Source organism: Chamaea fasciata, unplaced genomic scaffold, assembly GCF_029207755.1.
Source record: "Chamaea fasciata isolate MVZ Bird 193981 ecotype frontalis unplaced genomic scaffold, bChaFas1.0.hap1 SCAF_2, whole genome shotgun sequence".
NCBI classification, from domain to species: domain Eukaryota; kingdom Metazoa; phylum Chordata; class Aves; order Passeriformes; family Sylviidae; genus Chamaea; species Chamaea fasciata.
This window is the reverse complement of record NW_027094087.1, coordinates 42,235,635-42,251,138: the sequence shown is the minus strand read 5'-3', so window position 1 is coordinate 42,251,138 and position 15,504 is coordinate 42,235,635. Positions and strand designations below refer to the sequence as shown.

General features: G+C 39.9%; 1 protein-coding gene across 4 annotated transcripts in view; it reads left to right on the top strand.

Moving 5' to 3' along the window:
- The window catches only part of ALKBH8 (alkB homolog 8, tRNA methyltransferase), a 44,744-nt gene extending 30,180 nt beyond the window's left edge, over nt 1–14,564 (top strand). For all 4 annotated transcript variants that reach the window (XM_066175779.1, XM_066175782.1, XM_066175781.1 and 1 more), the window contains 5 exons: nt 365–471; nt 3,448–3,602; nt 4,424–4,689; nt 12,537–12,686; nt 13,867–14,564. In XM_066175779.1, coding sequence (XP_066031876.1) covers nt 365–471; nt 3,448–3,602; nt 4,424–4,689; nt 12,537–12,686; nt 13,867–14,436 — 1,248 coding nt within the window. In that variant the 3' untranslated portion in view covers nt 14,437–14,564. The remainder of the gene's footprint in view (nt 1–364; nt 472–3,447; nt 3,603–4,423; nt 4,690–12,536; nt 12,687–13,866) is intronic.
- The last annotated feature ends 940 nt before the right edge of the window (nt 14,565–15,504 follow it).

Genomic DNA, 15,504 nt, shown 5'->3' with positions numbered 1-15,504 from the left:
TCATGCAGCTGCCTTTAGTTGAGAGATGGCAGTCCTTTCCTGCCTCACAGGTACAAACAGAGATTGAACAGTGCTACTGTTCTTAAAATGTTTTTATTGTGAAAAAAATTGGTATGTAATTTTAATTATCTCTATATCCTATATATTTGTGACTGGCTGAGATTGGAACATAGTGCTGACAAGGAGGGAGCTTTAGGACAGGAGACCTGGAGTCTTTTGCATCACTAGGAAATATGTAACTGTTTCATAGCAACATTCAATTGAATGCAGTAGAGAGACAAAGCTAGGACTTGACAATATCTGCCTTGTATATGAAGCTCTATAAGTCATGCTCATTCATGGTGACTGGTTTGTTTCTTTTTAGATTGTGATGGATTTCAAACACCCTGATGGCCATACAGTGGCAATTATGTTGCCTCGATGTAGTTTACTGGTGATGACTGGAGAATCCAGATACCTGTGGACACATGGGTATGTGTAAGAGTCCCTGCATTGCTGTAAATAGAGGAATAATAAATGTTGTTTGTTTGCTTTTTTAATGACATCCTGTGTTTAAAATTACCTGAAAGAAATCAAGGTTTATAATTAATATACAGATTCACTCTGCTTCTCAGATGCTGCTTAGGTTAAATTGAAAAACTTGGGGATTTAAGAAGCTAATTGCCAGTCCCTGAGGTGTAGTTTCCTGCTGCTGTCACAAGTGGAGTTTCAGTCGGAAATTGCTCTCATATCTGCAGTGTGAAAGTTCTCAAAGACTCTGAGCTGGCAAAGAATTGATTGTAGTGTAATTAGTGTCACCATTCCCTTTCTCTCTTTTCAGCCCACAACTTTTCCCATTGGATCACATATGCCAAAGGCTTGAGAGAGGGGCTAGTTTAAGAAATTGACTCCCCCTGCACTGAGAGCCTGAGGTTGGCAGAGGGGAGTATTCCTGAGCTGCTTTAGGGACACTTTAGCTGCTGGTAAGACTGCATTGAGCAGTTTTGGGATGCTGCAAAGAGATTTCTTGAAATAAGTCTTGGGGATTTGCTTATTGTAGAATTTAAATGCATCCTTTTAAAATTGTGCACCACTGGGAGATACTTCCAATTGGAGTGCTGAAATTGGCCAAAAGGCTAAAACCTTGGTGAGCTCTGTGTGTGACAGTAAAACATTTCAGGAGCGTATGGCAACCCTGTGTTGGACAGAAATGCCCATAGTAAGCATTTCTTCCCTTTTTTGACCTAAGCTGTCACTGGTTCAGCAGTCAATTGGAGACCCTAATTACATTCTGTGTAAATTAAACACCAAATCCTTTTATTGGCAGAAAATAACCTGCTTTTTAATTTTGCTGGTTAATGTGTACTGTGAAAACAGGATGAATATGAACTCCCTGATAACCTTTACATTATTAATTTTATAGAGTTCTCATACCACCTCTATGTTCCCTTGTTAAATTAAATAGCTGTAAAAAGCACTTGGTACTTTGGATATGCATCATTACAGAAGCCCAGGGCAGTGAAGTCTCTTGTTGTTTGATATACGGGACTGAATACGGGTACCAGTGTTGTAAGCTTCTTATGCTGTCCTATCAAATACCGTCATTTGTCGTTTGGAAAGGTCACGTACAGCTCTGAGAACACAGTTCAGTTTCCATGTCAGTGACATTGCTGGCCAGGGAAGTTGGTGGGCAGTCCCCAGCCCCAGGCATCAGGCAGCTTCATGGGCCGGAACACCAGCCCCGGGTCAAGGCAGAGGCCATGCACAGACAGAGCTGGGGATGCATCTGAGGCTGTAACTGGAACAAGGGCCAGTGGGACAACCTCCATTTAAACACAACTCCCAAGGGAAGAGGGCCTGCCTTCTCTGAGGCCACAGCTTTCTCCAGGGCTGCCAGTTCTGCTCCTTCCAAGCCAGCCTTGAGCAGCCACACTCCCAGGAGGCAGAAGGATGCATACTGGGCACTTGCAGTACTGGCCAGCAGCCAGTGAAGGTGGAATAGTGTACCTGTCTATTGAAACGTGGAACGACATTATTACTTAACTCCCTTGTACCTTCAAGTGATGGTTGTCTTTTGAGAACCAATGAATAAGCTACATTGAAAATGAAGATCCCAGACCTTTCTACTCTGTACAAGTGGTTCCTGTGCTGGTTCTTGTCCACCATGCCTAAGTGCAGTTTTTCTATATGTTTTTAAAAGCAGTAGTGGGTCAAGATACTCAACTGGAATAAGCTTTGCATCACATCATTGGAACATCGTGTTGTGATCAAAATTAAAATCATCCAGTGAGAAGTTGTAACTAATTCACTTGCATATATAATGTCAAAATGTAGTTAATAACATTTGTGATGCCTTTTATTTACACCTCAGAAGTCAAATTATAAGAGCACAAGAATCAGTTTTGAAATGAATCTGGGCATGTTTTCATTGTGTATGCTTGAATGCCAAGGAATTAGAGACTTCTTTTTGACTCCATTAACAAAGTGCACAGGAAAAGCATTTTTGTTCACTTCTCTGTGTAAGAGAAACACATGGTTTAGAAATAGGCTATGCAGTGTAATGAAGGAGGACAAAGGATGTTTTCTCTTTTTGACTCATAGGTGAAAGTAAAATTCTGACTTTTCTGATTCAGTTCATTAGCAATGTGTTTCATATTCGGTTGGATAACCTGGCAGAAGTCTTTTCTTGGCACTGCAATAGTAAAACCACTCTGTGCCAAGCAAGAGGGTGTGCAGCATTTTATTTTTGACATTGGGAAGTCCTCATAAGAGTAGTGAAAGTAAGTGAGAGAGAGGAGCAAAACCCAAGAGAGACAAGTGTTGCACAGTGCAGTTGTTCACCACCCACTGACTGATGCCCAGCCTACCCCTGGTTCATACACTGAGCAGGATGCTCTGTGGTGTTGAATATCCCTCTGGCCTGTTCAGGTCAGCTGTCCTGGCCATGCCACCTCCCAGCTTCTTGTGCCCTCCTCACTGGCAGAGCATGGGAAACTGAAAATCCTCACTTAGAGTAAGCACTACTAAGCAACAACTGAAACATAAGTGTGTTATCAACATTATTCTAGTACTAAATCCAAAACACAGCACTGCTGCTGTTAGCACAGATGCTTATAAGAAAATTGACTCTATCCCAGCCCAAACCAGGACAAAAATGAATATATTAAAAAATAGAGAGAAGTACTAGACAAATAAACAATCAAACTTTATGGAAGAAAATGGAGGGAGGGAAGGGAAACGTAATTAGATGCAATTAAACAACACTTGAATTCATGTCATTAGTTTATGTGTCATCTCTTTTCTCTCTTAAATTGAATAAGTTGAAAACTGAGAGGCGGAAGTATGTTAGATAGGATGTTGTAATCCCATTTCTCTCAGAGTGTAAGGATTGCCTTCTTACGAAGAGGGATTGGGTTTTTTTCTTACGCAAATTAAATTATTCCTTTATTTTGTGTTGCTTTATTTTAGGATCACACCCAGAAAATATGATGTTATTCAAGCATCAGAACTTGGGCCCAAAGTTAGAACAATCACTGTTGATGTTGGAGATTTAACATTACATCGAAGAGAAACAAGGACATCATTTACTTTCAGGAAAGTGAGGAGAAGCCCTTGCAATTGCAGTAAGTGTCTTCAGGCAACCTTCAAGTCAAAATTGTTATTTATCACCAATAGGTAGCTTTTTTTGATTTGAGCAAATCATTTGATTCCTTTGGATAGTTTTGGCAGTTGTCATAGCTATTCCTGGATGGTTCATAGCATACTATATGGCTTGAATTGGTTGCATTCACGTGGTTGCTGGAGTTTATACAGGAAGGCGTTTGGCTTGCTTCAGAGCCAGGCAAGTAATCTGGAGTCTTCTGTTTCATTGGCATTTCAAGTGTTTAATAATGTAACAAAACAGAAATAACTACTATTCTTCAAGTTTTTTCCTCAGTTTTGATCAGTTTGGGTTTTTTTGAGGGGGGCCTGTAATTTTGAGAAAATAAGGTACTTTAGAGAAAGAGAAGCAGTCATGTCTGCCGTGACAGAGCCATGTAATTTGCCTTAGGGCAGTAGAGATACTAATAGACAGGTGGCTCAATGATTACATGGAACTGAAGTCCATCTAGGCCCTTAGAACAGAATTTCGAGGCTGAATTGTAATGATGTCGTGGTCTTTGGCATTGGGGGCTACTATCTCAGTTTTGAGAACATAAACATCATTAACATAGCAGATTAATGATCACTGCAAACAGCCTCTGGCACAAGTGGGCTGGTTACTTATTTTCAGGTCATCAAACACTTCTGTAGTTTGACCTGCATTCCAATTTTTAAAAGGTAAAGGAGAAATGAAGCATTTTTTGCACTTTATTATTTCACTTGTAATTTAATTTTACTCAATATGCTCAATCAATGAGGAATTCCTTAAAAATTAATATTTTGTATGTGTTGCTGTATCTAGTTTATCCATCTGTCTGTGACAGCCAGAAAGGACAGCCGAGACCGGTGCAACCTTCATTTCCCCAGAATGAGATGGAGGCCTCAAAGCTGGAGCAAGAATATGTACACAAGGTGTATGAAGAGATTGCCACACACTTCAGCAGTACCAGGCACAGCCCATGGCCCCGAATCACAGAGTTTCTCAGGTCCCTGCCTGCAGGGTCAATAGTGGCTGATATTGGTTGTGGTAACGGAAAGTACCTCGGCATCAACAAGGATTTGTACATGGTAGGTAGTAGCTACTGTCATTTGTTTTTGCTGGTTCTGGTGTTTATTTAGTGACGCACTTGTAGCATGCTGGAGGTTCAGGTTGGCATTGGAAGAATGCCAAGAACAGCTGTTTCCTGATCTAAGATCGATTACCAATTGTCTTAAGTTTCCACATGTATTCATTATGTGCGTTACCTTTTTCTTTTTTTCAAAGCCACTTCTGCTTTGTAATTAAAAATAAGTTAAGAAAAAGAGTAATGGGTGCAGCGGATTGAAAAATTTGTAATGGATGATTTAGCCTTTTTTTGTCATGGTTGTTGAATAAATTTATTAAATGGTTAGGCAATTTGAATGCTTTCAACAAAATTTTCATTTGTTTGGTGGGTGGGAGAAATGTCCATGGGCAATGCTATTTTTCATGACCTCTTCAGTTCCCTGTGGCCTGGTGACACATCTCATTTGTGAATGATGTCATGTTTGGCTGTTCCACCTCTGGCTCTGTGCACAGGCCCAGTAAATATGCTGACATAAAATTCACAGGGAGATCTCAACTTTGGTACAGATTTCTGGCCTTTTGCTCCCTTTTCTTTACTTTTAGACAGTTCTGACATAATTTTAGCTCATTTTATCTCCTTCACTGTCTCATAGTCTGTACTTAGTCTGGTTTTACTTCTCTCTCTTCCATCAGGGAGAGATAAAGTATGTAGAAATATGAACCAAGAGGTAGCTTTCATTGCAAATATTTAAAAGACCTTTTTGGGGGAAATAAAAAAGAGCCAAACTTGCCATTGTTTTAACCCCCCCATAAAAAAAAAAATCAGAGAAGTGTCTGTTATGGTATCTGCTCTCTCCTGTTCCAGGATTGTCTGATTCTTTCACGTGTTTGTCCTGTGAAACACTCTGGAATCCATCAGACTTACTTGAAAACTTCTGTGTAGGGCAAAGCATTTGTTATTGTTAATAGAACTCGGAGCTGCTTGTCTGTTTCAGGAGTTTCTGTCCTGTTATTTATATTCAGCTAAAAAAGATAAGTTGTTATTTACAATGCTGTTTGTGTTAGTAAATTATCTCCCTTACTGTTCTTATGGGCTACAACAACATCAACCAGTTCATGAGTAGACATCTTTATGCCTGACTGCTGTAGCCTAATTATTATTTTCAGTACATTTCATTCTTCTAGTCTTTCAGTCCTGACTCCTGTAAGAAAAATCAGCAAGCCTAACAGGAGAAACATATTTCAGGGTATCATTAAGGTCAACTGGTCCTAAAATGGATTTAGTAAATTGCAGTTGTGGAGGTTTGTGATAGACTTTCAAAGTGAAATTAATGCAAGATACTGTGTTCAGAAACTGCCAGTACCAGTCTGTTTTCTGTAGCCCACAGTTAACCAGCTAAGGAAGGGAAAGATCACATATTGCCTGGCAGTCAAATGAAAGCCAGTTCCTGTCCTCTGTTACTTTAGTGGTTACCTAATTACATATGTGTCTGCAAGAGAAATAAAAAACAGGAAAAATAACAGTGAAAGGGAGGAAACTATTAAAGAAGCAGTTGAAACAGTTGAAAAATAGAATCTGAGAATTGCTTCATTCAGTTGGCCTCCCTTGACATTTTATTTTCTACTGGTGACAACTAGTGGTTCTTAGGTGGAGATAGACTCTAGATTTTGCATTTGGTTGTTTTCATCTACAAGTCAGCACAGAATTTCAGGAGGATGGATTTGACTTCTCCTTTCTACCAGATTTATTTTTCTGTAGCAGCCAAAGTGTGGTTAAAGAAAACCCTGTGTGTATTGTATTTACAGGTGTTTTTAAACTTTTGACAAGGTATCCCAAGTGCTGTTAATTCCATCTACCATAGTTTAGTCATGGAGCTGAGGGTGAGGAATTACAGGATGTTTTATGTATCAGGTGCATTGTTGGGATAAAGGGAGTGCTCTCTAGGTTGCAGGACATCAGTTTTCTCCCTCATTTACTCTTCTTTAGTTGGAGGCATAAAATCCAGGCATAAACTTAATAAATTCTGCATCTCTTTTTTGTGCACAGTGTAATGGAGCTCTTAGCCCAGGTCCCGTTGGGAAAGAAGCAGTAAAGCAGAGCTGTGGAATTAGAAGTTGTGTAGAGATTGGGTAAAGCACTGTTGGCACATCTCTGTGGCTTGGGATGTTTTGTCTCAGGAGTACTGAAAACCTGAGGCAAGCATTTCCTGAAGGCAAGTAATATGCTTTACAGGTTACTGTGCACTTTAATGCTTTAAGTAGCAGTGCTAATTGTAGATCACAGCTAAGGTAGCTTTCTTGATGGTTTTATTCTTCAGGTACTGTCTGAAAACATCTCCACTGTGGCCTGTGCTATTGTAGTTGCTTCAGTTCATCTAGATGATTACATCAGCCTTATTTACTTGAGTATCCTGTGTGACAATGAAATGCACGAGTCCATCTACGCTCAGTAGATGAAAGTGACAGTGCTCTAATAGCTGCATTATCCTGACACAGCGAGAGAGCAGCAATTCCATGACAAACAAATTCAGATTGAGGATATTTCAGCTGGAGGTGGAATCCATGTCTGATGTAGCTAGCACACAGGCTGTAGAAAGGTTGAATTTAACAGAGGTTTCAGATTGCTTTTTCTTTTTCTGTCTCACCCACCTTGTTTAAATGAATGCAAAAAAGAGACACGGTTTTAGTGTTGTTTTTCCACAGTTCTCTCCCCACCCAATCTCAGTTGGAGGAATTATTTTAACAGATTTTATTTAGCTGCTTTCAAGCTTAATATTCATATCTGTAAGCAGAGCTTTTATTTTTATAGGACAATGTGTTTTAGCCTTAGCCATTCCCCTGATTACCACAAGGGTTTCATTACTGTTATTGCAATGATCTCATTAATTTCTATGCACTTCAGCTTTGTCTCCTGGTTTCCAGTGTTTAGGTAGGTGTGGTGATGTTTAAGTCTCTGCAGGAATGTTCAGAATCCTCACAGGGCTACAGCATGAATGAAAAGTCATTGAAGTCTTTCAAATTTGCGGTTTACAATTTTAATTGAACTGATAAATTGGTGGGAAATTCAGTGCAAATAACTGAAAATGCCATAGGGTAGATACGCTTTCTTTTTGAATGAAGGAATTACTCTAATTGACAGAGTACGGATGATAGGAAAAAAATCATGGCAATAGAGAAGCCAAAATGATACGCTTTAATACAGACATTCCTATTTCTGTTCTGCGTGTCATTCAGAGGTAATTGGTAATGCAGTTAATATTTCACAAGACCTTGCAAGACCCGCTTTTGCTCTGAGATGTGCACCTCTGTTTTCTGCATTACTGTCCCAAAGTGAGATCGACTGGAACTATATAAAAATTTGATTTTTCCAGGGTGTGGGGAGGAGAGAGAGTGAATATTTACTGTGGTATGGTTGCATAAAGTTGAGTGGGTTTTAATTGCAGTGGGTTTGTACAGATTGGGAATAGATTACTCTCCCAAGGACTTTTTAGTAGTGGGTAGAAGCAGGAGGGACAAAACCAATTAGTAAAGGTATGCCTAGAGTAAGTTCACTGTCTCTTAGCAGTTGAAGGGCAAGACAGATGAATCTTTTCTGCTCTTTTCTCTGAGTGGATAGGAGTCATTAAATGGGTGAGAGATCTGGGACGAGAGCTCAGAAGGAACTGGGCAAGAGCAGCACAAAACTAGAATGAAAGCTGAATTGCTCAACTTAGTTCTGTTGCTTTGTCACTGAGAAATGAACTCCAGGTTTTAGGCATAGCACTTTGCTTTCAGAGATACCCTGGCTACATGCAGTGGAAAACCAAAACACTACATGAAAGGAATTCTGAAAGCCTGACTCAGATGAATTGTCTGTTGGAATGTAATTTGGTTTCTCGAGCTTGTCATGCTGTTAGTTATAGCTGAGGCGTTTCTCTGGAGAGCGACATAATTCCATTCGGTGGCTGGATTTCAGAATTAGATGTCGTTTTGTTCATCACTTTGTAATGTGCTGAATAAATCAGGTTCCCAGATACTTAAATTAACTAAGTCTACCAGGCTGAGTTAGTTATAATGAGATCATGTTAGAAGAAAACACACCATGGTGGGTAACCTCAATCTGTCTTTACCTATCTTTTTTTCAGCGTACAAGGGGTTTATCTTTTGGAGATTTGCAGCATCATTAGAAAGCAAGTTATTTTTTAGTGTCTTTTGCCCCCAAACTACTGCATTAAATAGATTTTATAAAATCTACTTTAGCTATTCCTGTAAAGGTAGGAGGTGAAGCTGCGTGGGAACATGAAGGAGCAGGATGGCATAACTACTTATGTTGTCCTTTTCCAGGAAGCCAGTACAGAGCTGCTGCAAACTCAGACAAGTCACAGGTGTTATATTTGTTTCTCCCTCCCTTCTCCTCTTTTATTGCGGCGCTTTTTTTTTTTTTTTTTTTTTTCTGATACTTCGATTGTCTAAAGGTTTGCATTATCCAGTGTGCCCGGAGAGGGTGTGGTACGCCAGAGTGATGACATACTTTTGCCTCTTTCCTAAGTTTTGTGTTTGTTGGGATTCTAGTTGCAGAGTTACAGGCCTCCATACTAATACAGATTTCCTGTCTTAAAGTAAGAGTTGGATGCATTTAATATTTATTCTTATACACTCCAAGTGGATTTCAGTCGCAGGACCCGTCAGTGGCCACTCTTGAGCTCCTGTGAGCCACTGTTTACATCACAAAAAGTGGTGAAGAGATGGGTGGAGGTACTTACCAAAAAAGTAGGGATGTGGGAATAGATGTCTGGAGAAAAATCTGAGAAGCCTGAGAAGCCAGCCTCCTTTATGGGAATATTGAGAGGTGTGGAGCAACTTGCTGAGAGGTGGACATGCTGAGGTAGGCTCAGCTGAATAATCAGCCATGCTATTTGAGATACATATGAGAAATTGTGGAGTTTGAGCAAGGAATTTGATTTGGAAAGCCAAGGTATAAGAAATGATTGAGAAGAATCATAGATAATAAGAAACAGAAAGCCTGAAAACATACACATACAGCTTGGCTCATCAAGAGCTGTACTAGGTTGTTTTGGGTTTGGATGCTGGATTAATAGTAATTTGTCTGCCTTTCTCCACTCTTCTAGAAGAGATGCCAGCAAAGACAATAAATATCTGATCATCAAAAATAGAGATATGAACTGGCAAAAATTAAAGCTTTCCAGATATATTTTGAGATTTGTTTAAATGTTTTGATTATATATTTAATTAGAGAGAGAAAAACCTGTTCTCAGTTAAATCAGTCCTTTAAACTCTTCTGTCGATGAAGTTTCATCACATCAAAGCTTCTGCATGCTTTAGAATTTAAAAATCAGTTAGTAAGGGAATTGGGACAAGTTGAATTTGGGATCTGTGCCCCTTGCTGTAAATGTTTTCTGCACTCATAAAAACCACAGATAGGCTAATTTACCAGCTGTAAGCTGATATTGCATATCTAAACTTACCTGCTTTTTGTTACCTTATTGTTTTCTAAGTGACTGAAATGAATGTATTTTGTTTTTTAATAAATGCATGTCTCTTGTAAATTAGAAAATGTGGGAATGTGGTGATTATAATTGCATTGAAATATCACCTAGATATAGTTATAGTAAGGATGCTAAATTTGCCTAGCTTCAGCACCAGGCATCTCTGGTGACTCCCTGTGTTCACCGTTTATGCATATATGCAAAGCACCTATTGTCATGTTTACATTTAAAACCACATAAAGTTTTACCCTAATATACCTATTTTGGAGTAGCTGTGTGTTCGAAGTGTTCTGTTTCAAGGTCTCTATTTTCACTGTGAAACAGCATCTTTTGCTTTGGATGTACATTTGCTTTAGAAAGAATGTCAATACAAGTAAACCTGACTTCATAATATTTGATATAATTTAGATGCAAATGAGGACTTTGCAATCTGGCAGTCATGCCTTTGTTCTCATTCTTAGTTCATTGGATTTCATCAACATACATTGTAGTCCTTTGCAAGATCATTTTGGGAATGGGGGATTGTGTTCCATTATCCAGCCCATTTTCACTCTAGACATGGAGGGCCAAAGCAATTCTTTCTGGGAAAGCTTGCCATCAGTGGAAGCTGCAAGTTTTCTTCTTCCTCCTTCTGCCAGCAGTGAATTTGGTCCTTCGAGTTTTATTATTAAGTGCTGCCAGCCAATGTCTTAATTGCAGAAGTAGTTAAAGGTACAGGTAATGAGGTGTGCAATCACTAACATGCAGGCTGTCTGAGTAATTTAAAGACACTTCACTTGGCTGCCAGTGTAAAATAATGGGGATTTGTTTGCATTCAAGTAAACAAGGGTTTCCTATTTTTGTTCATCAACAATGCAATTCACTCAGTGCTTTAATAAATTCGAGAGACCAAGGAATGAGTTTGAAGAAAGCAATGTTAGGATTGATCTTTTCAGGTCTGTTTATTGCTAATTGGCAGGATAATATGTACATATTCATAGTTTTTGTGGAGGATTATCTTGTATTGTTAGGTTGGCATTTTCACAACTGTTTCATTTACTTCAGATCAAAAATCAGAGACCTAGTAGCAGGCAGCACTGGTAAGCTTTCCTGGAAGAGAATTCAGGTTTTCTTCAAAACTGTGGTAGTAGGCTGAAAGATAGAAGGATTTGAACAGAGAAAATGAAAAATTATGATGGAAAATAAATATATTTTCATTAATCATTGCAAAAGAGGTTTTTAATTTTAGTGGTACTGTTGTCTCTTCTGGGTTGATTAAGCAGGGCAAGTTGTTTGCTATTCTTGTTGCATCAAAGACAGTTTAGTATTCTTTCGATGTCAAATGCAATGAACACTGTCAACAATAATTATTTAGGATTCTGAACCTGTTCTCTGCTATCTACTTGTTGCTGTTAATTGCAAACAAATAAATTTGTTATTCTCATACATACATAGTTTGATACACAACCTGGTAGCAAGGCTTTGGTTTGAGTATTCAGTGTGCATGGCAGACATAAAAACAAGGGTGGCACATGCCTCACAATTTCTTTCAGAAAGTGTCTTCATCAATTTAGAATTATTGTTTTTATGCAAGCATGTAAAAAACACTTCTAGATGCTGATTTTTCAAAGATGGTAAGTTTTGTCTTACTGCCTTTGATGTGGACACTGGGCAGGTGTATTGGGCTGACTGCTCAGTTTAAAGGAGGAAAAATACTAATGTTTTATGAGGTGAAGTATTCTGAAATGGTCCTAGGGGTCACTTCACTCTACTATACAGAACCTTGGAAAATTATGTTGAGCTGAAATTTTTTTGTGGATTGTGATGCTAAGGGGTAAGAGAAAGATATCTGAGCAGTTCCTCACACTTACATGACAAAACCTGGGTGATGAGTGAAGCTGTATGCCATACTTTAGTGATGCCACCAAAGTCACTGGATAATTGCTTACACTTGTAGATCAGCTTTTGTGAGTTCAGTGTTTGGGTACTTCAAACGTCATCAAGTTACAAATGGCAGTTGACATGAAAAGAAAATACTGAGCTTAGGTCCCCTCTCATTTTGCTAATTTCAAGATACCTTGAATGAATTTTGAAGAAAAGTTAGGTCGAAACCTGGTCCATCTTAAGCTGGTTCAAAACCAGGGTGCTATAATGAGCTGTATAATATCCAGTCTTTCATATTTGTTTTAAGTCAGCATCAGGGTTGGTTTTTTTTGTTTCTACCTGGTAACTGCGTACTCCTCTTAAGGCTATTTTCTCACACTTGCTCTTGTTTTGATTTTAAATTGTGTTCCCTCAGTAGGAGACTCTGATGACTCTATTACTGTAAGCATCAAATGAAAATCATATTCCAGTCTTGTAATTATCCCCTCACGAAAAGCCTAATGAAACATTTTCTGTTCTAGGTTGGCTGTGATCGCAGCAAAAACCTGGTGGATATTTGTGGAGAAAAACATTTCCAGGCATTTGTCTGTGATGCCCTGTCAGTGCCAATCCGTAGCGGTTCTTGTGACGCCTGCATCTCTATTGCTGTAATTCACCACTTCTCAACAGCAGTAAGTCACCCCCCTCTCTGCTCCACTGTATTCTTGGATTGCTGTGCAGAGCTGCTAATACTGCAGTACAAGCAAAGGCAAGAACAAAATAGGAAGAAATCCAAAGTTGGCATTTGGTGTAAGCAGTTGTCAGAGCAGAGTTAAGCTGTTGTGCTACTGCTGTTTCTTAGACTTTCTGTTCATATTCTCCTTCTGCTTCTGAGATGCCTTTGCTCCCCCTGAAGCTTTGGTCCTATGTTTGGGTTTCATTTCTGTGTGCTTGTAATTAAAGACACTGGAGAAGGGGGAGTCAAGAGATGCATTATTTCCCAGCTCTTATCTTGGGCAGATCTTGCAATTTTGCGTTTTTTAATCTGTGCATTGGTTGTCCATCTTCAAACAAAAGGGAGACTGCTCACCTGTCTGCTCTGTCTCTGGACTGGGTAAGGTTCTCCTGGCAGAAACTGTGCCATCATAACAAGTTTCTAGACCATCTTAGAGGGGCACCATGGATCTTTCCATACCAGAAATGCAGTGAATGTTTCCAAATCCAGTAAAAAAACATAGAAGGAACTCTGTTTTGGAGAAGGCTGACATATCTTTGTTCATGTGGTCAGAGGACCTGTGTTTAAGCTGTAAGTCAGACCCGTTCAGCTGCAGGCTTAGCCTGTGCATCATCAGGTGTGGTAGATTTGAATCTGGGATTTTAAATACTGAATCACCTTCTTGAAAAGGTGTCTTTTCCAGGTGGGCTGATATGTCCAAGAAATCCTGCTCAGCAGAGAACTATTTTCAAATGGAAAGAGAATAATACAATCATTGAGGCTGGAAAAGACCTTTAAGATCAAGTCCCACTGTTAACTCAGCACCACCAACTTCACCACTAAACCATGTCCCTGAGTGCCACATCTACTGGTCCTTTAAATACCTCCAGGGATGCTGAATCCACCACTGCCCTGGACAGCCTTTTCTAGTGCTTGACATGAATGATGTCTTGATGAAGAGATTGTGTTTAGGAAAATGTCTTGGCTTGCACACAGTGATGGGCTATATTAGGAATGAAAATAAATAGTGGAAAAAAACCACCTTCTTTTCAAGTTTTATTGTATCTTGGGTAAGGAGCAACTGCTGTCATTTCATTCTCCTGACTTCTTGTTTATGTTCTTAGCTTCACACTTTTGCTTTTGCTTTTCCTTTCCAGGAGCGGAGACTTGCTACTATCCGGGAACTAGCTCGGCTTCTAAGGCCTGGTGGAACAGCACTCATTTATGTCTGGGCAATGGAACAAGAATACAAAAACCAGAAATCTAAATACCTTAAGGAAAAGAATGGTAGTAAAAACAAAGACAAGAAAATGAATATTGGCACAGCCCAGAAACCACTTAGTGACCAAGGGCCTGATAACAGCAGCCAAGACTCAGCATGGTCTGACCAACTCCTTAAAGAGTTGAAGGATGAAAGCTGTGGTGCCAAGCTAGTAGCAGACTTCAGACTGCCTGTTCACACTAACAGAACCTCCTTTCACTCTCAGGATTTGCTGGTTCCCTGGCACCTGAAAGGTGGTACTAAAAAGAAAGAGGAAAGTGTTGATACAGTGTTGGTTCCGGGTGGCTCCAAAGAATCACAAGAACTCAGCCCTGTTTTCCACCGCTATTACCATGTGTTCTGTGAAGGGGAACTGGAAGCAGTGTGCAGATCCCTGGATTGTGTGAGGGTTCAAAGGAGTTACTATGATCAGGGAAACTGGTGTGTGATTCTGGAAAAGTTGTAGCCTGTGATGCTTCCTTTACTGTCTGTAGAGTTTTCTTTGTTTTTTACAGTGAAAGGTATTTTGTGAAAGGTATTTTTAATGCAGGCTGTAGCTATTGCCTCTTAAAATAACAGAATAAAGATTGTATATTGAGTTAATAATAGTGGCTAGCACTGTGTGTATATGTTAACAAAGTAATTGCCAAACTCAGCTACTACCTCTGCAGAGTGTTCGCTTTACTGCTCTGATTAACAGTGAAGAGGATTAAGTGGGAACATACTGCCTATGCAAATCACTAAGGCCACTGTTGAGCTTTTAAAGCCAAAGGGCCTGGTTCTCCTTTCTCTTGCACCATTTTTATATTGATGTAGCTGCAGTGCTTTCCATGCAGTCCACAGCTAATTGGAATGGAGTTCTGGGCAGGAAAGGCAGAGCTGTTTGCCGTATAAAATTGTGGATCAGGGAGGAGGGAGTGAACGGCATATGAAGCAGTTAAACTGAAGAGTCAAACTGTTACCTCAAGTTTGGTCCTGCTTGTTCTGGTGTCCATGAGGGGTGATCTCTTTCAGTTTGGAATTTGCTCTCTTGGTTGTAGTAATGTTTTCCTCAAAGGGAACTGGAAAGTTAGTGGGGATACCACAGACATTTTTCTCTTCCTCGACTCTCAAATACCCACAATTCATGCTGTCCATCCCCAGATTTCTGTAGCTCTTCACTGTAGTATTGTGTGAAAGCTCCTGTGAGGTGTGAGTTCCAGCCCAGCTGGAACAGCCAGACCAGCCCTGCTACGCACCTGCATTCCTGCGAGTGCGCTCTCTGTGCCTGTGGCACCAGGACTTGTGGGGGTGAGATGACCCTGAGATCCCCAGGGGGAAAAATATTACAGTTAAGGCAATTTTGGTGCAGATTTTCTGCTGGGTATTTTAACCCCTAAATGTTGGCGGTGGAGCAAGTTTTATTTAATGCACTTCAGAAGAACAGAGGACAGGGGTAGAGGGGAACTGGTGCTGAGCTGGTTGACTTGGAGCAGCCCTTTTGGCTGAGGCCTACAAGGATTTGTGCAGTTTATTTGATACAACTCTTGTGCTA